This window comes from Podarcis muralis, chromosome 16 (genome assembly GCF_964188315.1).
Source record: "Podarcis muralis chromosome 16, rPodMur119.hap1.1, whole genome shotgun sequence".
NCBI lineage: Eukaryota > Metazoa > Chordata > Lepidosauria > Squamata > Lacertidae > Podarcis > Podarcis muralis.
Genome location: NC_135670.1, coordinates 8,036,404 through 8,064,153, shown reverse-complemented (window position 1 = coordinate 8,064,153; position 27,750 = coordinate 8,036,404). Strand labels below are relative to the sequence as shown.

The window sequence follows — 27,750 nt, the reverse complement described above, 5'->3', positions numbered from 1 at the left end:
ACAACAAACACTCTGTGAGGTGAGTGGGGCTGAGAGACTTCAGAGGAGTGTGACTGGCCCAAGGTCACCCAGCAGCTGCATGTGGAGGAGCAGAGACGCGAACCCGGTTCACCAGATTACGAGTCTACCGCTCTTAACCACTACACCACACTGGCTCTCATTGGACGAGGAGCTCATTGGAAGACTAGCTACATGGAGCCTCCAGGTTGAGGGACTGCATATCTCAGCTGGTGGCAAAGGGCAGGGATAGGCTCTTCGGGTCTGCCTGGAGTAGGAGCACCCAGGAGTGGAATGTAGCAACTGGAGGAGTTTCATTGGGAATTCAGTGGCCTCAATGAGGACCGGAAGCTTGCTCGAGAAAGGTTACCCCCAAAAGGGAGAGGCAATCGCACGACTCTGACACTCTGATCCGACTCAAGGCTTTATTGCAACGCTCTTCACAGTCTGACACAGCCGGCTGGATCCCCACGGGACAGGGCCACCCCCTCCCCACAACCACCCGTCACCCTCCCAGACGCGATACCCCAATTGCAGGTGTCGAAAAGGATTAAATAAGTGGACGGATATTTTCCAAAGGAATGGTAGAGTTCAGCTTTCAGGCCCAAATGGCGATGGGCCGTGTGATGTGCAGCCCAGCCAGCAGGGGGAGCTGGAATGACGGCAAGGTTAAGGCAGGGAGTCGGAATGTGGGGGGAGAGATAGAAGGGGCTCGGGGTGGTGCGAGCAGCTGACGTTCTCTCTCTCTCTCTCTCTCTCTCTCTCTCTCTACTTGGTGAACTTCACGCTCTCCTCCTGCTGTCGGATCAGGCAGGAGATTGGGCTGGCGATGCCGCCAATCAGGTTCCAGTACTCGTGGAAGCTGATGAGTCCGTCTTGATTCTCATCCAGGTCACAGATCAGTTTGTTGGCGGCTTGCTTGTTCTTGGTGTCCTGGATGGGGGAAGAGGAGGAATGAAACGAGTCAGAAAAGTGGGACTGGGAGACCTGGAGCCTAAGAGCGTAGACACTTCCACCACATGGGGAAGCAGAGGTCCACCTTACTAGACACACTTGGGACACTTTTCTGCAAAAGTGGGTATGGAAAGTTGAATTGCTCCCTTTAATAGGTGGGTCACAGGTGAGTTTGACTCCTAGCCAAGGGGTGCAATAGACCCTCTTCTCACCACCTAACTTATTTCATTTAGAAGCACCATGCAATAGCTTTTCACTGCCCACGTCTCCATTCATCTCCTAGTCCAAGGGTTCAATAGTCTCCCTTCAGACTACTTTTGGTACTATTGCCTTTTGATGCTATGCTACCGCTTGTTGCTACTCACATCTTAGGGTTGGACCTACACACAGGAAAAAATCACTATAAGTAATTCAGAAATTGAATCGTTATAAGAAAAAAAATCGCTATGTAAAATTGCATAGAATTTTTTTTGCTCTCCAGCGCCATCTTGTGTTGCATGTTGATAATGCATTCAAAACGTTGTTTCACTAATGTAGCTGGGTCCTTAGTTTGCAACATAGCCTAAGTGTGAAATAGTCCAGGTTATTCTTTTTGTGACCGCTCTATTGCTTATCATTGCTTTCCATCTAAGTACCCCTTTAAGGCTTCCCCATTCAAGTCCTGCCTGACTTGCTGTGGCACCATGAAACGTTATTCCTATCATTTCTCCCCATCTCAGTGCTGACCTGCTTGCCACTGGGTAAGATGCCCGATTCTTGCTTTTCGTTGGTTTCCCATCTAGAGTGGAGGCTGCCTGGCTTTCTGTCGCCCCCCACATCCCAGCCTCTAAGTGCTGCTTGGACTAAATATTGCACCCACTTACCAATCAACTTGCAGTTCAAATTGTTACTGTGCTGACCAGCGGCATGCGGTCAATGGACTAGGGGGACTAGGCTAGTCCCTTTGATATTCTCCTGGTGCCTCCTTCCCAAAGCCCAAGAAGCTTCTGCCCAGCTTAAGGAAGGAAGCATGATGCTCACGTTTGCGAGGTTGGGACATCATAATGTCACCCCCTCACAAGCTGGCGCCTCTGGCCCTATCTGTCCCCCTACACAAAATTTCACCGCACTTCTGGTGCTGAGAGAGAGTCTGCCAGTCCGTGTCAGAAAAACTGGGCTAGACACAAGGCCGGATTTAGGTTTGATGAGGCCCTAAGCTACTGAAGGTAATGTTGAAGATTCATGCCCCATGTCTGCAGTCATGGGATTGTTGTCTATCACATGACGTGTATGTTTTCATTCCACAGAGTGGGAAGTGACGGAGACAGGATGTTTGTGTTAGTGTGTTCCATGAAGTGGGACTATTGTCCTTTGTTCATTTTCTCTTTGCTGTCTGATGCTAGAGAGAGAGGGAGCCATGTTGCAGTGCTCCGTGTGTGTTTATATGTAGATAAAGTAGATTAGCCAAAATGGTGAGATGCTGAGGTCTGTCACACATGATGCGCAAACTCTGCAGATCCCTAAGTGTGCAGGTGTCGGTTGGCATTGGTCGCTGTGATGTTCGAGCTGAAGAAAGCTTTTGAAGCTCCTGAACAAAAGACCAGGAGGGAGAGAACATGCCAGTTGGGTCCTACTCAAGTGTAGGCTGAACTGCTGACACTTTATATGTCCAGCTGTCCTTTGTCAACAACAAATTGTCGCTGTTTTTGTGTGTTGAATATATGCTATATGGCAATTTATGGACCTAATGGGTATCTAAAGCCATTTGCACATAACAAAATACGTATTTTATCAAAGCAATTGTTGAAATGAAATACAATTAAGAAGAAGTATATTAATAGTAGGGACGCGGGTGGCGCTGTGGGTTAAACCACAGAGCCTAGGACTTGCCAATCAGAAGGTCGGCACTTCAAATCCCCACAACAGGATGAGCTCCTGTTGCTCGGTCCCTGCTCCTGCCCACCTAGCAGTTCGAAAGCACGTCAAAGTGCAAGTAGATAAATAGGTACCACTCCAGCAGGAAGGTAAACGGCGTTTCCGTGCGCTGCTCTGGTTTGCCAGAAGTGGCTTAGTCATGCTGGCCACATGACCCGGAAGCTGTACGCTGGCTCCCTCGGCCAATAAAGCGAGATGAGTGCAGCAAACCCAGAGTCGGTCACGACTGGACCTAATGGTCAGGGGTCCCTTTACCTTTACCTTTATATTACTAGTGAATGGGGGGGGGGAGAGTGGGGCCCTAAGCTATAGCTTGTTCAGCTCATACGTAAATCTGGCACTGGATAGATGGACTGACGGTTTGACTTGGCAGCGCCCTCTGAATCTCCCTCCCTCCTTCATCTCACCGTCAACATGTGGTTGAGTTCGTGCTTGAGCATCTTCCGGAAGCCAGACTGGCTGATCCCCCGCTTCTTGCTGCAACAGCACCCTTTGCCGGCGTACTTATCATAGTTCTTCGACAGCGTCTGGATGGCCCACTCCAGCTCAGAGGGGTCCCCACCCATGATGTCTCCTCCTTTGGTTCCTCCTCCCTTGCATCCTAGAGGGAAAACGGAAATGCGTCATCGATAAGCATCCCTTCCCAGTTCATGGACAGGACATATTCCCCAGGTGTGGGGAAGCTTGGGGCCTCCAGATGTAGCTCAGAATGTCAGGGGCAAGAGGAGATCTGTTCCAGCAACATCTGGGAACCCAAAGATGCCCCCTACCTTATACAATGCATAATATTTAGCGCATGAGCCATTTTTAAAAGCGTTTCACACAGGGCTGTCTTTAGCATATGTGCCACCAGGGTGCAAAGATCTGCACAGGGCCCCCAAATTTAGCTACCATATTTTTCGCTTTATAGGACACACCCGACCATAGGACTCACCTTGTTTTACAGGGGGAGAACAAGAAAAAAAAATCTCCCCCTCTCTGCTCAGCGCCCCTTCAGCAAAGCGGCCGGAGAAACGGAGCCCCTTCCATTTCTCCTCCCGCTTCGCTGAAGGGGTGCTGCGCAGCTCTCCCTCTCTGCTGAAGCCAGGAGAGTCTTGCTCTCTCAGCTTCAGCAAAAGGAACCCGAAGCCTTTGGAGCGCAGCGTGAGTTCCCGCTGCGCTCCGGAGGCTTCGGGTTCCTTTTGCTGAAGCCGGGAGACCCCTCTCACTCTCCAGGTTTCAGCGAAAGCAACGTGAGGCCTCCGGAGTGTGGAGGGAGCGCTCCCTCTGCGCTTTGGAGGCTTCGCATTCCTATTGCTGAAGCCAAGGAGTCTGCATTCGCTCCATAGGATGCACACACATTTCCCCTTAATTTTTGGAGGGGAAAAGTGCGTCCTATAGAGCGAAAAATGCGGTAATTTCGCGTGCACGGTGCCATTGAGAATGACAAGCACCATTGCTGAGTCTGACAAGCGCCACCATTGTGAATGACAAGCACCGCCGCTGGCGCAGCACATCTTTGGGAAATGAGCGCACCAAGTCGAAAGTCCTTTAGTGAAACAGTAGGTATTAAAAAACTGCTTTTATTCTCACCAATCTTTAGGTATACCAGAGGTTGTTGTCTTAAGTATCACTAAAATAGATCTCTTCCCCTTTGTAAGAAAATGTAGTTGTTTGTGACAAAATATAGTACATAATTATGTGTACATAATTGAAGCAAAAAATGCATTCCTGACTTTCTTGCATGAATATAAGTAGCTACTGCTGTAAAGGCAGGAGGGATAAGGAACCAGGACTGGTTAAGCAAAGGCCTGGTTAAGAAGGAATGTTTTTGCCTGGCGCCTAAAGGTGTATAATGAAGACACCAGGCAAACTTCCCTGGGGAGAGCATTCCACAGATGGGGAGCCACTGCAGAGAAGGCCCCGTTCTTGAGTTGCCACCCTCCTGACCTCTTGAGGAGGAGGCACACGAAGGAGGGCCTCAGAAGGTGATCTCAGGGTCCAGGTAGGTTCATACAGAAAGAGGTGGTCCTTGAGATATTGCGGTCCTGAGCCATTTAAGGCTTTACAGGTCAAAACCAGCACTTGGAATTGGGCCCGGAAACTAATCGGTAGCCAATGCAGTCGGATCAGGATCGGAATATGCAGTTGTCTCTTACAGGGATTGAAACTGCTACCTTGGCATTGTTATCACCACTGACAACTATGCTAACATTGCAGGGGATGATTATTTATTTTATTCATTTCAGACTACTTGATCGTAAAGAAAACCAGCCCGCAGCGCAGTTCACAAAGAGAATAAAACGATAACATTATGAGCAAAAACAGTAAAAACAACTATTTGGAACATTAAGCAACCAAGAATAAATTAAAAACATGTTGACATGCTTCATCATCCAACATGTCTGGGTAGGCCTGTTGAAACAAAAATGTTTTTAGCTGGAGCTGGAAAGAGTACGGGGAAGGAATGATGACTCATAGCAACCAGGGTTATCTCAGGGTGCCCCGACGTTGCATCATTCTGCAGGGAGATGGATGTCTCCAATGGTGGAAGTCACTTCCTGGCTGGAAGATCCTTGAGCAACCAACATATTGTTATGAGTTTGTGAGTGCCAGGCAACTATAATCCCTGGCTCTAGCTAGTGTTAGAATCTAATTAAGTCTTAGGACTTAGGGTGCTAAACTGTGTGCTAGACACTTCTAATCCCCGGAATCAGCAAGTGTTAACATTGTATTAAATCAGGCTACCTTCCTCGTTTGTTAATCCCCTGGCTGACGGGTCATTAAGAGAACAAAGGGATCAAGGGGAGTTGGTATGAGACGGCAAATGGGTGGGGTCCCTCTCCCACAACAGAGAGTAGAGTAGAGAATTAGGAGTTAGGGGACACAGAAGCAAAGAGAACAATGCTTGATGTCTGTTTGAATCCAAGACTGCAGCTGTGGGAGAAACAAGACCCTTTTGGGGTATTAATTCTGTAAACCCCTCCATCATAAGTTCAGGTTGTACATATGTGTGAATAACCCATATATCATAAAGACACCACAGTCTTGGCTGTGCCCAATTCCCAAAAGGAAACACAGACTCTGAGCGAGAGTGTGGAACCCGTGAAATCTCACACCAATCAGAGATGCAGCACTTTGATGTGCGACAATATTCCCTGTATTAGTTTCATACCCTCCTTTGTTTCTTTATGGCCGTTGAAAGTTCCCGAAATGATGTCCCGAATCTGACATTGTCTCCTCAAATAGGTGTCTAGATCAGGGTCAGGGAATTTCAGGCCAGGTTGTCAAATACGGCCCTCTAAGTCTCTTAACCTGGCCCTCATAAGTCTCCCCAAGTCACCCCCTGGCATGCACAGGAAATGTTCAACCACTGAGTTTGCATGGAGTCTTGCATTCCCAACAATCTCCCGTATTTCCTGCACAGCGACCTCCGGTGGCTGCTCCTAGGAATGCAAGCCAGCTGGTTTGCAGGATCCATCCTTCTGCCCTGCAATCTGCCTGTCTTTCCTTCCTTCCTTCCTTCCTTCCTTCCTTCCTTCCTTCCCCTCCAGGTCGCAACACCCACACTCCAGCACAGGCGATTAACGATAATTATATTTTGGCAGGCGCTTTGCTTAGCCCCAGTGAGGCGGGTGCCGGGAGCGGAATCCGTAAAACCAGTCGCCAGCCCTTCATTGGAATGGAATGCCGCTCCCTCCCAGCCAATCAGAGCGGGTGTAGGAGGGTGAGAAGGAGGAGTGGGGCCAGGCAAAAGCCGCAATTATGGGCTATCCTTGCGAGGCACATCGGCAGCACAGGATTGATAAAAAGGCACCCGCTGCGTTGGAATCCGCCATGTCCTGAAATCTCACCTTCCTATCGCTCATTCCATCCCATCCTTGGGTGTGGAAGCTGCCTGGGAAAGGCTGGGGAAACCGAAGCGACTGAACGAGGGCATTGGAGAGACCAAGGTCACTGTACATCAAAAGCACATTTGATGCAAATGGCCTTTCACCCAAGGAATTCTGGGAGCTGCAGATTCCATGCAGGATCCCCCAGGATGTGCAGGGATTTGTAGCTCTGCGACAGGTGAAGCGCCAGGATTCTTTAGGGGAAGACTGGTGCTTTAAGCCCAGGGCTCCCACCAAGGGAGGCTGTTTATTTTATTTGGTAAAATTTATACACCAATTTGGGACGCGGGTGGCGCTGTGGGTTAAACCACAGAGCCTAGGACTTGCCAATCAGAAGGTCGGCGGTTCGAATCCCGGCGACAGGGTGAGCTCCCGTTGCTCACTCCCCGCTCCTGCCAACCTAGCAGTTCGAAAGCACGTCAAAGTGCAAGTAGATAAATAGGTACCGCTCCGGCGGGAAGGGAAACGGCATTTCCGTGCACTGCTCTGGTTCGCCAGAAGCGGCTTAGTCATGCTGGCCACGTGACCCAGAAGCTGTACGTTGGCTCCTTCGGCCAATAAAGCAAGATGAGCACCGCAACCCCAGAGTCGGTCACGACTGGACCTAATAGTCAGGGGTCCCTTTACCTTTACTTTATACACCAATTTATTGTTAAAACAGAAATGGAAACCCTCAGTGGTTTGCAAAGAAGATAAAACGATGCTATCATCCATAAGAAGAATTGGCAGCCAGCTTGGTTCATAAAATATAGAATATTTAGATGCTAATGACTGAATCCTGTACTTTATTTAACTGCAGGACAGAGAACTGAAAGTATTTTTATCTGTTTTTAACCTTATCTCTCTCCTTCCTTCCTTCCTTCCTTCCTTCCTTCCTTCCTTCCTTCCTTCCTTCCTTCCTTCTTTCCTTTCTCTTTTTCATTCTTTCTTTCATTCTTCCTGCCTCCGTTCTTTCTTTATATTAAGTATCTGTTTTATTTCAGTAAATTACAAAAAAGATACTTTGTAATGGGTATGGATCTCTCTCTCTCTCTCTCTCTCTCTCTCTCTCTCTCTCTCTCTCTCTGTGTGTGTGTGTGTGTGTTAGTTATAAAAAAGATAGGAAGAATTGGCAGCCACAATTTAAGACTTTGAGAAAGTTAAAATGCCAACAGGCTAAAAAACATATATTAAAACTCTCGTCAACTTTCCAAACATTCAAGTAGACTTATTTTTATCTGTAATCACCCTGAGTCCCTGTCAAGTGGAGTGTAGATAAATATATTCATAATAGTGATAGGATTGCTGAACAAGAATGATTTTAGCAGGCGCTGAAAAGAATGCAGTAAAGGAACTTGCCTGGTGTCAATAGGCAGGGAGTTCCAAGGGGCAACCAGCACTGACCCCTGAGCAAAAGTGTGATCCGACAACAAGGACTCGCTTTTGCCAGCAATTGCACTGCAGCATCCTGCGCTCAGTGCAACTTCCCTGGACGTGGGGACCCCATTTCAATATGAGGGCCACGTTGCCTTCAAAGTAACCTTTCAGGGGCCACACATGATACCAGCATCAGACCGGGACCGGGCCAACAGTGGGCGGGGCAAGAGAATTGTCAGTTTCCTTTAGAAACTGCAGGAGGTTTCTGAATGCACATCTTGTTTTTTTGGCAGAGTTGTTGAACTTTTTTATTCAAAACCTCCAAAAAAGAGAGAGAAGATTTTGAGTCATTTCCCAGTAAATTCACCAAAAAATAAACACTTCTAACCATGAGCTGCCATACACCTGGGTTTTACAGGACATTTCCCCCCAATTTTCTGAAATTCCGCGCTATTTTCTAAGGACTAATCCTGCATATGTCCGGGATAGTTCCAGATGTATGGCAGCCCTACATTATCCCACTTCAAAAACTCAAGCGTGGACATAGGTCAGTGCTGGAGAGAGAGTTCTGAGGGCCAGTCAGAGAGACACGGAGGGCCACATTTGTGGAGTGGCTAGGAATTAGGCTTTCTCTTAGGCTCAATAATCCATACAGCATGGCTATTAACAGTTATCAAATTGACTAGATTTACTGCACGCCCTTTGGAAAAGATTCAAAGTCCAGAGCTGCTTCTCCCAGGAAAAAGGGAGGAGCCTGAAGTGCTCAAAGTCGTTAAGCAATAAAAGTCTCGTTAAGTGTTTCCCACTTTTCAGGATGGGCTGACGTCACAGGATGTCCCAACATCCAGGAAGAAGGAGGAAGAAAACCTCCCACAAAAAAACAGAATAAGAAGGTGGGAGTTGGCCTAGTTGTTTTACCTTTCCTGATCTGGATGTCACCTTCTTGATTTATTTATTTTTAATCATAATGATGCAGTTGTTTACTCAGATCTCCTCTGTAAGTGACATCCTGTTCATTGTGGAAATCAAGGCGAAGGCGAATTCTGCCCGAAAGGGACAGGCATCTTGAATTTTCCTTCAAGCACCAGGAATGGGAAACAAATTCTCTGTTGCCCCTAAGTGGAGTTTGGAGCGGGTGAGAATCAGAGCAACTTAGGGGCTCTCGTGAAAGGCTGCAGGGATCTCAACCAGCTCTGATCTCCAGCAGAGGCAAAAGATCTAGGGGAATGAGCCTAATGTGGCCCTCCAGTTGTCTCTATGTGGCCCCCTTGCAATGCTCCCTAGGCCTTCTCTCCAAGCCACATCCTTCACTGTCTCACACCCTGAGTGTCTTTTCCTGCCTGGAATCAGTCCTTGAACTCTGATACTTACCGTATTTTTCGCTCCATAAGACGCACCTTTTCCCTCCTAAAAAGTAAGGGGAAATGTGTGTGCGTCTTATGGAGCGAATGCAGGCTGTGCGGCTATCCCAGAAGCCAAATCCCTCTTGCTGTTCTGGCTTCTGGGATTCAGAATATTTTTTTTCTTGTTTTCCTCCTCCAAAAACTAGGTGCGTCTTATAGAGCGAAAAATACGGTATATTCCTATTAGCAGTAATAGCAGTAATACAACAGCAGCTGTATTGTATTGTATTGTATTGTATTGTATTGTATTGTACAGTCGTATCTTGGTTCTCGAACAGAATGCATTTTGGGAGTCTGTTCGACTCCTGAAACTGTTCTAAAACCAAGCCACCCCGGACGTTAGGCTTCCGAAAATCGTTCGAAAACCGGAACACTCACTTCCAGGTTTCGATCATTCGGGAGCTGATTTGTTTGGGAGCTAAGGCGTTCGGCTTCCAAGGTACCAGGATAGGATAGGATAGGATAGGATAGGATAGGATAGTATGTTGTTTAGTCGTTTAGTCGTGTCCGACTCTTCGCGACCCCATGGACCAGAGCAATCCAGGCATAGTATTAATATAGTATAGTACTAAAAGTATTAGTATTAATTAGACGTGTTAGTTATTGTTACCCAGAGGTCTTCAAGCGAATTACATTTTAAAAGCATTAATATAAACATCATAAAAACAGCAATTGCTTCTTGCTTGCCCAGATAGAAAAATGAGTAGATTCTAGACTATTTTACAGAGGTAAAATTTGCACCCATTGCTCCACCCACTTGGCCTGTGGCTCCACCCACCACTGACATGTGGCCCCTCAAAAGTTGCCCAGAAGTGAAGGTGGCCCTCAGGCTTTGAAAAAGTTCCTGGCCTGGTGGTAGGAACAGATGTTTCTTGGGATATGATTCTTATCTTATTATTATTATTTTAAAAGTAACAAAATGCTGATTAAATTAAAGGCGGGATGACATTTCTGGATCACCACCTGTTTAGCAAATTGGTCCCCCGCCCTCCTCGAATTAAACTCTTCCGGCCTACAGTCCCGATCCAAAGCAACGCTTAGACCTTTTGGGAAGATTTCAATATCACTCCGTCCCAAATGTCCCATCAGCAGAATAACCTGAAGAAGGGGTGAGGGAAGAACTCTTAGCAGGTCTCTCCAGCATTTTTGTTACCATTACAAAAAAAGTATCCTAGGACATTGTAGGGATTCATTCATAAATGAGCCGCAGGGATTCATTCACATAACGACCATGTCAATTCATTCATAAAATAACCTGGGATCCATTCATAAAATCACCATTGCAAAACATGGCAGAAATTCTGAATGCGATCATTTCCCACTCGTCTCCCTGGCAGGGATGTTCTGCTTTGGGGTGGGTATTCCACCCTATTGGCCAAGCTTCTCATGGAGATTTTTCGCCGTCAAATTGACCCCATCCAGGTGTCCTGGACCATAAAAAGGCTGAAAGCTGGACCATATAGAAGGCTGATCGCCGAAGAATTGATGCTTTTGAATTCTGGTGCTGGAGGAGACTCTTGAGAAACCCATGGACTGCAAGAAGATCAAACCTCTCCATTCTGAAGGAAATCAGCCCTGAGTGCTCACTGGAAGGACAGATCCTGAAGCTGAGGCTCCAAGACTTTGGCCACCTCATGAGAAGAGAAGACTCCCTGGAAAAGACCCTGATGTTGGGAAAGATGGAGGGTGCAAGGAGAAGGGGACTACAGAGGATGAGATGGTTGGATAGTGTTCTCGAAGCTACCAGCATGAGTTTGACCAAACTGCGGGAGGCAGTGGAAGACAGGAGTGCCTGGCGTGCTCTGGTCCATGGGGTCACAAAGAGTCGGACATGACTAAACGACTAAACAACAACAGGTGCCCTGCAGCCCATTCTGCCCCATCCTTGGAATTCCTCCTGCCCTTAGATGCCACCCCACTTGCAAGTGCATATATGTGACACGTCACTGCCAGCTGCATCGCTCTGGGATGATAAAGCAGGAAAGCGTGGGAGGCCGTCCCCACCCACCATGATAGGGAACCAGGACAGGTTCCTAAAACTCTTGCCCAACCGCCAGGGATCTGGTCTCTCCGGCCCGTCCTGACTCTGCGGAGGAATGTTTCGATGCAGATGACGGCATCCTGCAAATTAGCCGCACATGCGCGAGTGGAAACACAAATAAGTTGCCTCCTTTAATTCTAGCAACGAGGGGGTTATCCAACATGGTACCGCCTGGATGTCTCTGGGCACCGGCTGCTGGCACAAAAGCACTGGCAGAATCTGGCACACCGACATTCCAAATGGATCGGAGAGACGCAGCAAATGTTTTCTCCCACAGATAAGCCGGGTGAGGAGGAGCAGCCCAGGTGTGTGAGGTTTCAAAGGCGTTTTGTACCTAGCAGACTGAGCAAGAAGGGACTTGCCCATGTCACACCCTCGACGGGTTTATCCCTTCCTTCCCACCTGGTCTGGCAAGCTCTCGCAAGGTTGATTTGATTTTCAAGAACATCAGGAGAGCCTGGCAGCAGGATCAGGCCAAAGGGCCGTCTAGAACAGCACCCTGTCCAACCAGATGGGAAGCCAATTCAGGGCGCACGACAGCAACGCTCCCCGCTTGCAGTTCCAAAGGACACACGATTCGGAGCCTTGGTTGTTTAGTGTTCAGCGGTAGACTGCCTTAGAACGTGGAGGTTCTCTTCTGAACATAGCAAGAGTTCTTCCTAACCTGGAATCTTCCTGCCGTCACTACCTGTGATGGACGGGAGTCCTCTCTCCTCAAAGGAAGAGGGTTCAGCACTCTGCACATGCTTAAAGGTGCCTTCCTCTTTCCTACGAATCTGTATTTCCTGGCACGTTGCTGCCCGGTCTAAGTCACAGCATGCTAGGGAAGCCCAGCTGTCAATCCTCTTCCAAATTAAAGTTTATTATTTAGAGCTCATCAGCAATTTTAACCAGGTTGCTGAGGCAGTATAACAGGCTGGATTCCTGCGGGCCTGGGAACGTTTTAATTACTGCTTCCAGTTCATCCCAGCTAGGAGCAAATGTGCTGTGTTCCAACCCGAACCCTTAACCTTACTTTTGGGGGTGTACTGCCTGATGATAAAAGCAATCATTTTTTAAAATAAATAATAATAGACCCCCAAAGTTGTGTCATTCTGTCTTTTTATTCTGTGGCCCATCGCAAATTCGGTGACTGCCTACACACTTATCTGTCCCTGACTCATCCTTTTTTCAAATGAGAATTCATTTATTTTAAATATGTGTACACCACATCTCCATGACTGGGGCTCAAGGCAACTTTCTGGGGTAATAAATGATCGTGGAAAAAAGTCAACGAATTAATGAGAGGAAGGGCAGTAGCTACTGGAAATGGGAGAAAGCAAGAACAACTGAAATTGATACTTTTGCCCAACTAGGAATGGAAGGATTTGTCAGTTTAGGTTACTCATTTCTGGATTCCTCATTTTCCCAATTTGAAATTTGAGTCTCCACATTTCTGCTGCAATTTTCAGTTTTAAAAAAAACCCTCGTGAAAACTCACTAGCATTTTGGAGTGGATTTCACCTAATAATTACATTTCCCCCCCATATACAGTTTTGACAAAGCTACACATTTTGTAAGCCTTTTCCCCTAATAGAATCCATTCTTCTAAGTTATTTTCATCAAGGCATCAACTTCCATGCACACTTTGCCCTAATATAAGATTATTATTTTTTGTCAACCTTGGTTGGTCGGATAACTACATTGCAAAATTCAGAGAAAGTTCAATTGCGAAAGATGGCTCCATTTCAATTCTCGGATCATTTCAGCAGCCACAAACCTGATCAGCTTGCCTTTAAACTTGTACTGAATTGGAAACCACCACCACCCATGTCTGCTCCTCATCATTCCAGTTCCAAAGAACATCCTCTTCCACTGAGTTATGGAAGCCGCTTGTTTTCCCAGTGGGCCTTCCCCACGCCTTTGCCCTGTCTTTTTGAAAATCCCAATTTGGAGATGGTCAGGAGCTGAGAAACAAACTCGCTTATGGAAGCTATACTTCTGGCGCTGCTTCCTGAAACATGGAGATCTCTAGACGGGGTTGGCTATTTATTTTAGGACGGTTAGATGCATATCCAGATGTGGAAGTCTGCGTAGAAGCATCCTTCCTGGCCGTAAAGACGTCAGCTTCCAGAACTTACATGAAATGTCCCACAAAGCTATTGGCAGACCCACATTGAAACAGATCCATTCAGTACAGAGGAGTGGGCAAACTTTCTTAGAGGAGAGGCTGTGAACTTCAGACACACCATCCACAGAGAAGTCTCTAAGTATTATTGCTGGGCTGTGATTGTTCGTATTTGGTCAATCAAGCTGAAACTTGTCGCAGTATTTTACCCTTCCCTCCCTCCCATCGGCTGTTTCGACACTTCGTCACGATCTGAGGCTCTTTCTGAAAAGTGTGTGCTCCTTCGAACATAGGAAGGTATGTTCATACAGAGTCAGACCATTGACCTATCTTGTTCAGTACTGTCTGGCAGCTGCCCTCCAAGGCTTCGGGGAGGAGACATTCCCATCCCCACCTGAAAAAGCCATGGGGTACTGACCCTGGCACCATCTGCAGGCAAGAGAGTTGCTCTACCCCTGAGCCGCAACCCTTATGCAAGTTGCCAATGTACCCAGTCGTCGGACATCTGCCTTGCATGTCGAAGGTCCCGAGTTCAAAATCTGGCATCTTAAGGTAGGACTGCATCCTCCAGGTGGTGTTGAACTTCTACTATCATCCGTCCTGACCATTGTCTGAGGCTAATGGGAGTTGTGGTCCAAAATGTCAGAAGGCCACCATGGTGGGGGAAGCCCTCAGCTAGATGAACCAATTCATTTATGCTGCAACGAAAAGCTTGTTTCTGTGCATGCTTACTTGGGAATAAAGTCCAGCTCTGTTCTGTGGGACTTAGGTCAATGTGTGATGATGATGATGATGATGATGATAATACCCTGCCCATCTGACTGGGTTGCCCAGCCACTCTGGGTGGCTTCCAACATACATAAAAACATAATAAAACAGTACGCATTAAAAGGCCTCTCCACACAGGGCTGCCTTCAGATGTCTTAAAAGTCATCCAAGTGGCTAAAAGTCATTCCTTTTTTAGGCTGTCCTAGGACCATTAAACCTAATCTGATATAGACAGGCAGCTGCCTTTTATCCTTGGGAAGGGGGCACCTAAACCAACGTGCCCTTTCCATCACCATCATCATCATCTCAGACAAGTGGCCAAGAGCAATGGGTTGGGTTCAGACCAAATGAGTTGCACTTAGACCCTATGGAAATCCATGTTTTCAAAAAGCCATGGCTGGGGATAAGCAAACATGTCGGCTCCACTGTTTCTCAATTTCTCATATCCCCAGTATTAAAGTTCTCCATATTTCCACATCTGGTTGCTGCTTCCTTTTAAAATCCTCTTGAAAACTCACCAGCCTTTTCCTAAAGATTTCTCCCGATACACACATTGTTTTTCGTCAAGCCATCTTTGTCAAGCCATCTTCGCATACATGCTATGCGCATTTATACGCATGCTTCACCCTGGCGGGTGCGTTTTTCGGACACATCTCTGCACCGTGGAGCAGTGCAAGTTCTCCACGCAAAACCCCTATCCTTAAGAGCCTGCCGCTGGATCAGGCCAAGGGCCCATCTAATCTATCATCCAGTTCAAACAGTGGCCGACCAGAGACCTGTGGGAAACCCGCAACCAACCAGGATTCGAACACAAGCCCCACCTGTGGCTCCCAGTAACTGGTATTCAGAAGCCACTCAGTCTCTCTTATACCGAAGCTTAAAAACTTAGGAAGCTGCCTTGTACCAGAGCACATCACTCATGGGACATCGGCTGACCACATAGTGGATGGATTCTTGCTAAGAATGCTGGACTGGACATGATCCAGCCGAGAGGTGCTCACAACCAGGACTTGCGCACTTGTTCAGGGGAAAGGCTGTAGCTCAGGGGTAGATGGGATGATTTTCATGGAGAATGTCCCCAGTTTAATCCCAGACATCTCCAGGAAAGGATGGGAGGAACAGATTCCCTTCCCCAAGCTGGGAACTGTGGACAGTTTTGGTCCTAGGTGGACCTCTGGTCTGACTCAGTAGAAGACATCTCCCTATATTCCGATGGTATCATCAGACGCAGATTGGTTAGGATTTAGATCCTAGGTCAACATAACTTTAGCACACATTGGTGGGCTTCTGGAATCCAGTAAACGAAGGAGATCACACAAGACTTTGAGCGAAGCCCAACCCGAGTAAAGACCCAGTGGTTTGGTGAGACCCTAATACCACCTCTGGGTTCTTTATCCCTTTCCCAGTTCTGATCCCAGCCCCCACATCTCTTTCATCCCAGATCTTTTCGCTTCCCAGGGACATTTCGTTGGCATGCCAGTCGGACGACTGTGCTTGCTCCACCAAGACCTGTAGAGACACGTCCTCAGAAACTTCCTAGCTACATTCCAGGCTGAAAGAAGACCAGCGTCTCGCCGTAGGGTCCTTAGAAAGAAGCCCTTTCCCCCCTGCGATAAACAAACAGACGGCGATGTGTTGGATATTCCTTACCTGGCATGGTTGTGTTGTGGGCTGTGTGTCTCTCGTCGACCAAAGACTTCTGAGTCCGTCTGCCTGTTTCGTCCTGGCGTTGGCTGGAGTTGGGCTATATGAGATTAGACACCACCCACCTCTTGAACCCGCCCAATGCCTGTGTCATGAGGCCAGTCCCAACTTCCTTTTAGAGAGAAACATTCCCTCCCCTCCTGTGGCTCAGGCACTCTTTTTGGGGCGTTCCTCCTCTGCAACTCACCTGGCATCAGAAGGCAAGCCGTTGCAAAACCAGAGGATGCGCCTCGTGGCCCTTCTCGTTCTTCCTGCTGGTGATGCAGAGCATCGCCCACGCTCTGCGCTGGTGTGTAAGGCCCAAGGTATGGGCAGCCAAAGCGGCCAGGGTGTATTTTTAAAAAAACTTACACACCAGCTATGCTTTAAACAAGAAGGCATTAACCCAGTATCCTGCCTCCAAGAGGGGGCAGCAGTACCAGATTTTACAGACAAAGTGCACAGCAGTGCCAAAGCCTCAATAGTTAACTCCATTGTCGATGGAGACATTTGGCTAGCAGAAAAAGAGGGACGTTAGTATATAGATGGACCTCTGGTCGGAATAAAATTGCTGAGTATAGCTGGACCGTTGATCTGAACCAAGGTCTTGGTGATTCATTGCACTGCTGGGGCTGATGGGCTTTTGGGAGACAGCTGGGTGCAAAAAGGATGTTTGGCATAGACGGACCTCTGGTCTGAACCAAGATACAGTGGTACCTCGGGTTAAGAACTTATTTTGTTCTGGAGGTCCGTTCTTAACCTGAAACTGTTCTTAACCTGAGGTACCATTTTAGCTAATGGGGCCTCCAGCCGCCACCGCACGATTTCTGGGGAGGGAGGCAAAAGGTGCAATTTCAGCCCATGCACAATCTAATCCTTCCCCCTGTCCTTCAAGTTGACATTGATGACAGTGATGCCAACTGATTGACATGGGGGTGTGGTTTGGGGGAAATGGTCTTTTAGGGCAAACTGGGTATATTAGATATACAGGTGGGTAGCCGTGTTGATCTGTCATAGTCATAATAAATAACAAGATGGAAGATGGAAAAATCTTTTTTAATAATTCCAGTGGCACCTTCCCCCAAACCACATCCCCATGTCAATCATTTGACATCACTGGCATCGATATCAACCTGACGCACACATGGGGGGAAGGATTAGATTGGGCATGGGCTGAAATTGCCCCTTCTCCAGAAAACTGGTATGCAACTAAAGCAGCAAGACTTAACCCCCACTCATCAGCTGATGAGCAGAGAGTTCAGTCCTGCAGGGGGGTGCATTTCCTGTGGGGGAAATCTGGCAGGGAGGTGCACCATCCACCTATCAGTTACCTGACATTATCAAGGCCACAGATGATGGTGACTTGATAAATAACCTTCACGGTGATTGGAGTGATATTGTTTACCTTGATCTGTAGGTAGACCTCCTTAATTTTGCACAGCTATCCTTTGAAATCCACACTTCTCCAAATTTCTGCAGTGCAGCCAATTTTTGTCTACAAAAATGCATCTCCTAGGGGTAAATTATGCCCCCAAAATGTATATGTTCAGGAACACGACATACAAAAATGTATTATATTGTGGGCAGGGCTGGATTTAGGTTTGATGAGGCCCTAAGCTACTGAAGCCAATGAGGTCCTTTTTATGTCCAGCTGTCCTTTGCCAACAACAAATTGTCACTGTTTTTTGTGTTGAATATATGCTATATGGTAATTTATGGGCCTAATAGGTATCTAAAGCCATTTGCACATAACAAAAGAGGAGCCTGCACAACACAGTATCTTAAAATGCAGAAACATCACCTTGCCGACAAAGGTCTGTATAGTTAAAGCCATGGTTTTCCCAGTAGTGATGTATGGAAGTGAGAGCTGGACCATAAAGAAGACTGATTGCCGAAGAATGGATGCTTTTGAATTCTGGTGCTGGAGGAGACTCTTGAGAGTCCCATGGACTGCAAGAAGATCAAACCTCTCCATTCTGAAGGAAATCAGCCCTGAGTGCTCACTGAAAGGACAAATCGTGAAGCTGAGGCTCCAAGACTTTGGCCACCTCATGAGAAGAGAAGACTCCCTGGAAAAGACCCTGATGTTGGGAAAGATGGAGGGCACAAGGAGAAGGGGACGACAGAGGACGAGATGGTGGGACAGTGTTCTGGAAGCTAGGGACATGAGTTTGACCAAACTGCGGGAGGCAGTGGAAGACAGGAGTGCCTGGCGTGCTCTGGTCCACGGGGTCACGAAGAGTCGGACACGACTAAACGACTAAACAACAACACCACAACACAAAACACTGTTGCTGTATGTAGGTTTTATTTTTATTTTTTATCTTATATTTTGGAAATGTACATCCAGGTGTGTTTTTCTTTAATTTTTTTGGGGCCCCCCCAAGAGAGTGGGGCCCTAAGCTATAGCTTGTTTAGCTTATTATTTAGCACTGATTGTGGAGTACAGCCTTGCTCCCCCCACTTTCCGCAGTTTTCCTAGACTAGACTTAAAATGATATGTATTGTATGTACATGTTTGCTATTTTACATATTGGGGACCCAGTGCCCCACAGTGTTTGGATGTCTAGATGTGACATTGCAATTAAAGAAACCTTTGTAGAGTCGTCATCGTCTGAATTGATCGATCAATTAAAGCATCGTCACAGAGTAGTAATATTGCAATAGTGCTGAAGCAAGAAGGATTTCCCTTCATTCTTCAAGGTGATTAAGTATGCATCGCTGAAGGCCTTATCTTTAATAGAAGAGGCATTTCCTGCTGTGTGTGAGAAAGAAAGAGGAATGCTAAGTTAATTCTGAGGTCGGAGAAGAATTTGAGGTTTTGCTTTTAAATCAAGGTACGCATATCTAAGAACCTTGCAATGTTAAGAATTCAGTGCCTGGCTTCACATGTTTTCCTTTTCCCTTCCCATTGCATTTTCCTTTTGTGTTGTGTCTTTTTAACAGGCAAGCCCCAGAGCAGGGACTCTGTTCTTTTTATTGATCTGTAAGCTGTTCTGGGAGCTTCTCTGGCAAAAGAGCAGGAATGCTCTGAATAAAAAAAAAAGGAAATAGACAGATTACAGTCTGTACCGTTTTAGGAGAGATGTTCCTCTTGGATTATTGAATAATGCTTGGTATCTGGGAGTTTATGGGATGTGAGGCTTAGCTTTTCATACATGAGAAAACCATTTTGAAGTAATGACCAAATGGTTCAGGGCAGCAGAAAGGCTCCACAAAATGAGTATAAATTTAGACGCCAGCACTGAGGATATGAATGAAGCCATAGAGATTTTATTTTCCTCTGGTGAAAAGCGCAAAATAAAAATAAAAATGGCAGGGACATTTCAGAACACAAATACAGTGGTACCTCAGGTTAAGTACTTAATTCGTTCCGGAGGTCCGTTCTTAACCTGAAACTGTTCTTAATCTGAAGCACCACTTTAGCTAATGGGGCCTCCTGCTGCTGCCGCTGCACAATTTCTGTTCTCATCCTGAAGCAAAGTTCTTAACCTGAAGCACTATTTCTGGGTGAGCAGAGTGTGTAACCTGAAGCGTATGTAACCTGAGGTACCACTGTAAAAGATGGAATGAAAAAAGTAACCCAGGTACAAATAGAATTAGAATCCATTTTACTTTTACTGACCTATACAAAATCTCTGTACATTTAAGAGAGCTTATGTGCTTTAAGCTACGTGAAACCAGATGTTCCCTACTGGAGCTACAACTTCCATCATCTCTGCCTGTTGGCCATGCTGACTGAGTCTGATAGGAGCTGGAGCCTGAGGACATTGCTGAACTACACCTCCCATAATCCCCGTCCATTGGGCATGTTCATTCAGGCTGACGCGAATTCGGAGTTCAAGAACATTGTGGAGCTACAACTTCCATTGTCATTGAGCATTGACCATACTCGCAGCAAGGGTGGATGGGAGTCAGAGTTCCTGCAACAACCAGAGGACACCAGGCTGGGGAAGACAACTCTGGATGACGACGTTGGATTAAGAGATATGGTAGAGGGTTAATGTGTTGTAGTGATTAGACTGCCTGGTATAATAATAATTATTCTTATTCTTATTCTTATTCTTATTCTTTATACCCCGTCCATCTGGCTGGGTCTTCCAACAAAGTATTAAAATACAGTGGTCTGTTAAACATTAAAAGCTTCCCTAAACAGGGCTGCCTTCAGATGTCTTCTAAAAGTCTGGTAATTGTTCTTTTCTTTGACATCTGGTGGAAGGGTGTTCCACAGGGCGGGTGCCACTACCGAGAAGGCCCTCTGCCTGGTTCCCTGTAACTTGGCTTCTCGCAGTGAGGGAACTGCCAGAAGGCCCTCGGAGTTGGACCTCAGTGTCCGGGCAGAACAATGGGCATGGAGACACTCCTTCAGGGATACTGGACTGAGGCCGTTTAGGGCTTTAAAGGTCAGCACCAACACTAGAGCATCCACCACTCTGGCGAGACAGACAGCGGGCAGGTAGGGTCTCAGCCTGCATACCAGATGGAGCTGGTAGACAGCCGCCCTGGATACAGAATTAACCTGGGCCTCCATGGACAGCTGTGAGTCCAGAATGACTCCCAGGCTACGCACCTGGTCCTTCAAGGGCACAGTTGCCCAATTCAGGACCAGGGAGTCCTCCATACCTGCTTGCCCCCTGTCCCCCATTAACAGTACTTGTCAGGATTCAACTTCCATCTGTTAGCCGCCATCCATCCTCCAACCGCCTCCAGACACTCACACAGGACCTTCACCTTCACTCACTCTCAGCCTAACCTACCTCACAGGGTTGTTGTGAGAATAAAATTGGGAAGAGGAGGACGTATGCCACCTTGACCTCCTTGGTCAATACATGGCTTCCCTCAAAGAATCTTGGGAACTGTAGTTTTTTTTATAAAGGGGGTGATGGGGGATTTAGTTCTGTTAGGGGTAAACTACAATTCCCAAGACCAGGATCTGGGAGACCCGGGTTCAAATCCCTCCCACTTGGCCATGGAGCTGACTGGGTGACCTTGGGGCAGTCTCTCACTCTCAGCCTGACCTCACAGGGTTGTTTGGGGAGAGTCAATGGCGAGGAGGAAAAGTCAGAACTGAAATGCAACAAATGAAAGGTTAAATAATTCTTTTTTTAAAAAAAAAATCTTCATTAATTTAAAATACAATCATACAACAAAGGTAAGTATAACAAGATTAGGCACAAAAAGGAAAAGGAGAGAAAAAGGAAAAAAGGAAAAAAAGGATTCATCATATCAAAAAAGACCAAAAGGGGTTTAAAAGAAACAAGAAAAGAGAAAAATTACAATAAAAAGAACCAAATGTTTATACAACATCATGTCTTATCCAATAAAGTTTTCTGTAAAAAAAAAACTTCCAATCTTTCTCATTATGCTTTTTCTATTGTCTTGTTTTTATCACACAGTTCGTTTTATATCTTTGTCCATACATTCCTCTTGGATGGTTATCCCATTTATTTATTAAATAATTCATGTTTTGTGTTTTCAACGGAATCAAAGGACTCGCTGCCCAATCCACGAGGACGTCCTTCCTGAGGTTCTTAATAATAATAATAATTTATTATTTATACCCCGCCCATCTGGCTGGGCTTCCCCAGCCACTCTGGGCGGCTTCCAAAAAAATATTAAAATACTATAATACATCAAACAGGAGTTTGATGCAGGAGTTTCCCCTATTTATCAGCTCTGAGCCTTAAATATTTATTTATTTTTATTTATTTATTTTGCTTATTTATGAGATTCATATCCCGCCCTCCATCATAAGATCCTCAGGGCAGTTCACAGAATAAAATACAGGATCCAAACATGAAACTATCCTATTGTAAAAAAAGAAAGTGTGAGGGGGGAGTGCGGGATATTTCCTATCAAGCCACCCTCCGGGGAACAGCTCACACCCTGGATCATTATGGGGTGTGTGTGTCATCACTCCAGTTTGGCTGGCAAGGAAGGCCTTGCTGTCATGACCGCGTTGAGCTCCTGCTCTTCAATCTGCAATTCTGACAAGGAGCTCAAGGTTGGGCAGGTGTGGCACCTGTGAGACAAGCCTCCTTTGTATATCAGGGATCCCAGTCCTTGTCTGAACCTCATCAGACTCATTGCTGTCAACAGAAGGAAAGGGGGGGAAATGCCTTTATTCCAAGCACATCAGGAAATCCTTTTAACATAGTGTGTGGGAAGCTGTCCAAAGGTTAACATCAGCGTCACACCAAGGTGATACAGAGGAGAGGGTAGACAGCATCTTCTCTCGGAGAATGCCTGACTTTAGGGCCAATTAAAGATCCACTTAACAGGAGAACCTCTGCTTCTTAATGGCGGCGTAGGAGGTTTTTCGCCAGGCGAAGTGCTTTTGCACTCAGCGCCTCCCTGCCCCGCGCAGTCCATGCCAGAGCGAGAGCCAGGTACCGAGACGGACTGCGAGTGAAGCCCATTCCTCCATTCCCTGGGAGGAATTTCCAAGAATGATTTACCCTCTGTCGTTCTTGTTTTTCTCCGCCTTCGATCCCCACGATGTCGTGGGGGCTGCCTCCATTAAGGCAGATAGGAACCGGAAACCTGACCGTGTGGATAGGTTCGACTAACCAAAAATGTTTATATCAGGTGTTGAAAAGAGTTCAGTGAAGGCGCTTGCTTGATGTCAAGAGGCAGGGAGTTCCCAAGAGCAGGTGCTGCCACACTAAAATAATGAGTTCTTATATGTGGAATAATAATAATAATAATAATAATAATAATAATAATAATAATAATAAAATTTTTATTTATATCCCGCCCTCCCCAGCCAAAGCCGGGCTCAGAGTGGCTAACATCAAATGTATAATACATTAACATAAAATCAGACAATCAATTAAATACATCCTCAAATCAGATCAGGATCAGAATAAAATCCAATCAGATGGCAAACCGCAGATTTAGGGTTGGGGACCTTAAATGCTCACCAGGCCCAACTGTTTGTGCTGAACTTATATGGGCCTGTGAGAAAAATTGGGAGGCCACTTTCATGCAAGTTCTTATGAAAGGGGACTGAACCCCTGGCAGAAAGGCCTGGCAGAACAGCTCCGTCTTGCAGGCCCTGCGGAAAGATGTCAAGTCCCGCAGGGTCCTAGTCTCTTGTGACAGAGCGTTCCACCAGATTGGAGCCACAGCTGAAAAAGCCCTGGCTCTGGTTGAGGCCAGCCTAACCTCTCTGTGGCCTGGGACCTTCAGGATGTTTTTGTTTGAAGACCGTAAGTTCCTCTGTGGGACATACCAGGAGAGGCAGTCCCGAAGGTACGAGGGTCCTAAGCCGTATAGGGCTTTAAAGGTTAAAACCAGCACCTTAAACCTGATCCTGTACTCCACCGGGAGCCAGTGCAGCTGGTATAGCACCGGGTGAATGTGATCTCGCAGCGAGGACCCCGTAAGGAGTCTCGCCACGGCTAGTTTCCCCCCGTGTTTCAGAGTCCAGAAGGTCCGAGATTCGGCAGGAATCCTTGTTTTCGACTTTCTTGGATACTTCTGTATGTATTTAAATTGCGTAGGTTAGATAAGTCACGTGATTTTGTAACATAGAACAGCAAGACAAATAATGTCGTTTTTGGTGGGAGACGAACTGCGGCAGAACAGAAGCAAGGCTGCGTGCGGAAAATGCAGGGCAGAATGGAGAAGGATGCCTTCTCGTACCCTTAGCTATAATCACTGCCAATCAATTCAGTCTTCCCAGGGATTTTTTAAAACTAGCCCAGTGAACTTCATTATAACAAACTGCTTCATTCCTATGTAGCCCTAAAGAGTGTCAAGATGAGCTGGAGGGCAGTATCGAGCAGTGGTTAGAGTGCATGTGAGGGAGAGCTTTGTCACTTGCAAGGCTCCCTGGATTGCCTCGGGTAGGTTCCAGATCTCAGCCAAATTATCACAGCGCAGATAAATAAGATTAGAATAATAAAGCACTTTGCATGCCGAATGATGGCAGCCGGTGATAAACAGCCTTTGGTTTGAGCCTCAGAAAATTGGATCCTTTGCATTCCATCTTTGAAACTATTCAAGGCATGAAATATTTCTGGCGTCACCTTGGCATGTCTCCATCTGGAGGCTTCCCAGATTCCTGGCCTCTCAGGCACCCACATCCTGTGGCGGAGAGTTCCACAGTGTAATTGTCACGTTGGTCTGATTAAAAAAAAAAAAGCACTTCCTTTTCGTAAGTCTGGAATGTGGTACCATCAACCCTCTCATCATTAGTAGCAGACAACAGATGACATCACCCTGATGGGGATGGAAAGGTGGGTTTTTAATTAGCAGGAAATGAGCTGATGAAAACAAAGAAAGAAAATAAGCGAGAAAGGGAAACAGCATGTCGACATCGGGTGGAGTAACACCACATGACCTCAGCCTAGATGGTGATAGTACCAGCAGCATCACAGAGCTTCTGTGAATGAATGAATGAATGAATGAATGAATGAATGAATGAAGCCCTTCTGAACATTCCATCCTCAACGTTCTATAAATGTCCCCTTGGAAACAGCATCACCTCATTTTGATCAGAGCAGCTGGTGAAGGAGGAAACATTTTGCCACATTATTATTATTATTATTATTATTATTATTATTATTATTATTATTAAAAACAACAACACTGTTTTGTTAATCATATACAGTGGTACCTCAGGTTACAGACGCTTCAGGTTACAGGCGCTTCAGGTTACAGACTCTGCTAACCCAGAAATAGTGCTTCAAGTTAAGAACTTTGCCTCAGGATGAGAACAGAAATCGTGCTCTGGCAGCGCGGCAGCAGCAGGAGGCCCCATTAGCTAAAGTGGTGCTTCAGGTTAAGAACAGTTTCAGGTTAAGAACGGACCTCCAGAATGAATTAAGTTCTTAACCTGAGGTACCACTGTATAGCATAAGATTTATACACCGCTTGATTGTAAACAAACAAACTCAAAGTCATTTCTGGGAAAAAGAATTAAAAAACGATCAATAAAACCAGTCAAGGACGCCAGGAAACAGGGGGTTATGTTCACATGTGGTGGGGGTGTAAGTATGTACTTTGGGAGTGGGGGCAAAGGGTGTGTAAGGAGATAACAGAAATCACCAGGTTAAAGCTGACACAAAGTCCAGAGGTAGCGTTATTATCAATTTACGATGGGGTGGAAGGTTCGCAGGCTAGGAAGGACTTGCTCTCAAATTTATTGACAGCTGCACAAATTATGATAGCTAGGAAGTGGAAGGGGCAAGCAGAATATAAAATAGGAAAAAGGTATAAAGAGGTGTGGGATATAAGTATTAATGATAAATTAACGTGTGCCATTAAGGTAAGAGGGGGAATATGCAGGAGAAAAGATTTTGAGGAGTTATGGAGGGTGTTTGTTGAATTTGTACTGTTAAAACGGGAAGGGGTCAAACCATCGCAAGAGGTGTTGAAATTTTGGGAGGCTGGATAGTTACAATGGAATGGTGGGGTGCACATTTTTATTCTTATTCATTTATGATTATTATTTTGTCAAAATAAAATTTAAAAGCAGTCAAAAACAACTATTTAAAACATTAAAACAAATAAAATCTATGATACACTAAAAAGAGATCGAAGCACACATCAGCGCCCCATGCGTGTGGGTAAGGTAAAGGTAAAGGGACCTCTGACCATTAGGTATCTCTGACCCCGTGACCGACTCTGGGGTTGCGGCGCTCATCTCACTTTACAGGCCGAGGGAGCTGGTGTACAGCTTCCGGGTCATGTGGCCAGCATGACTAATCCGCTTCTGGCGAACCAGAGCAGCGCACGGAAACGCCGTTTACCTTCCTGCCAGAGTGGTACCTATTTATCTACTTGCACTTTGACGTGCTTTCGAACTGCTAGGTTGGCAGGAGCAGGGACCGAGCAACAGGAGCTCAGCCCGTCGCGGGGATTCAAACCGCCGACCTTCTGATCAGCAAGTCCTAGGCTCTGTGGTTTAACCCACAGCGCCACCCACGTCCCATGCATGTGAGTAGGTGTTGCCTAAACAAACATGTTTTTATCAGGTGCCAAAAAAAAGAGTCCAGCGAAGGTGCCCGTATGATGTCACTAGGCAGGGAGTTCCAAAGTGTGGGTGCAGCCACACTAAAAGATTGTTTTCTTACAAATGCGGAATGGGTGTTACGCGGTCGAGTAGGCGTCAATGGAATAAGGCGATCTTGCAGGTCAGCTGGCCCTAAGTTGCTAAGGGCTTGGTATACTAATAGTAACAACTTGAACTTGGCCCAGTGGCAAATGGGCAACCAGTACAGATCTCTGAGAGCAGGATTTTTGTGCTGACAAGGCTTCACTCCTTTCGTGCTGCAGTATTCTGAAATGTAGGGTGGTGCTGTGGGTTAAACCACAGAGCCTAGGACTTGCCGATTGGAAGGTCGGTGGTTCGAATCCCCGCAACAGGGTGAGCTCCCGTAGCTCGGACCCTGCTCCTGCCAACCTAGCAGTTCAAAAGCATGGCAAAGTGCAAGTAGATAAATAGGTACCGCTCTGGTGGGAAGGTAAAAGGCGTTTCTGTGCAGTGCTCTGGTTCGCCAGAAGCGGCTTAGTCATGCTGGCCACATGACCCGGAAGCTGTACACCGGCTCCCTCGGCCAGTAAAGCGAGATGAGCGTCGCAACCCCAGAGTCAGCCACGACTGGACCTAATGGTCAGGGGTCCCTTTTCCTTTACTTATTCTGAAATGTACCTTTCTATGTATCTTCTTTTGTGCTTTTCAGTTTTATACATCTCACTAATTTTACAACATTTTAACATTTCAAAACTTGGCTTCCTTCCCCCTCTTTATTTTTTATCTAATATCTCCTGCATATCCAAATTAACTTGATTTGCTCATTTATTCATCTACTTTAAATATATACTCTTATAAAACTGCAGGTGATTACAATAATCCTGCCAATGTTCTTATCCATTTACAGCTTAAATATTCAATAAACCATTTACATTCTTTTGTGGAGGGACGCGGGTGGCTCTGTGGGTAAAACCTCAGTGCCTAGGGCTTGCCAATCGCATGGTCGGCGGTTCGAATCCCCACGGCGGGGTGAGCTCCCGTCTTTCAGTCCCAGCTCCTGCCCACCTAGCAGTTCGAAAGCACCCCTAAGTGCAAGTAGATAAATAGGTACCACTTTATAGCGGGAAGGTAAACGGCGTTTCCGTGTGCTGCGCTGGTGCTGGCTTGCCAGAGCAGCTTCGTCACACTGGCCACGTGACCCGGAAGTGTCTCCGGACAGCGCTGGCCCCCGGCCTCTTAAGTGAGATGGGCGCACAACCCTAGAGTCGGACACGACTGGCCCGTACGGGCAGGGGTACCTTTACCTTTACCTTTTATTCTTTTGTGGAAAGATTGTTATCTTGATTTCTTATTCTTCCGGTAACTTTTGCCATTTCTGCATATTATGTTAGTTTTTGTATCCATTCTTCCTTTGCTGGGACTTCTACTTCTTTCCATTTTTGGGCAAGTAACATTCTTGGCTTTCTTTCTATGTATCTCTTTATTATGGTCAATGGCCAATATTCGAAAAGACGCGTTGTTCAAATATATAAAATAGTACTAATCAAAACAGAGAATCATCACAGGGATAATTACTAATAATTGCGTCATACTAAAAGACTCCAGGCACAAGTAACAAAATGGAAAGTTTACGAAAACCACTCCCTGGTGAGATTTACATTCAGCGACACAAA

At 46.4% G+C, this 27,750-nt stretch overlaps 1 protein-coding gene across 3 annotated transcripts; it reads right to left on the bottom strand.

The window, feature by feature from the left end:
- Window positions 1-403: 403 nt before the first annotated feature.
- LOC114587086 (protein S100-A16-like) lies at window positions 404-16,210 on the bottom strand. 3 transcript variants are annotated; one of them, XM_028711002.2, is made up of 3 exons: window positions 16,063-16,210; window positions 3,273-3,466; window positions 404-930 (listed from the first exon to the last, which is right to left on the bottom strand). In XM_028711002.2, exons 1-3 carry the CDS (start codon window positions 16,067-16,069, stop codon window positions 766-768), a joined length of 366 nt encoding a protein of 121 aa, XP_028566835.1. In that variant the 5' UTR covers window positions 16,070-16,210; the 3' UTR covers window positions 404-765. The 3 variants fall into 3 exon arrangements, with proteins under 3 accessions (XP_028566835.1, XP_028566837.1, XP_028566836.1); XM_028711004.2 differs by lacking the exon at window positions 16,063-16,210 and adding an exon at window positions 11,543-11,638; XM_028711003.2 differs by lacking the exon at window positions 16,063-16,210 and adding an exon at window positions 11,505-11,615.
- Between the last annotated feature and the right edge of the window lie 11,540 nt (window positions 16,211-27,750).

Bases quoted from the DNA above. Each gene is read 5' to 3' on its own strand.
- LOC114587086 (XM_028711002.2), bottom strand. The intron at 931-3,272 runs GTGAGATGAAGG...TCCCCCATCCAG, and splicing joins AACTCAACCACATGTTGACG to GACACCAAGAACAAGCAAGC.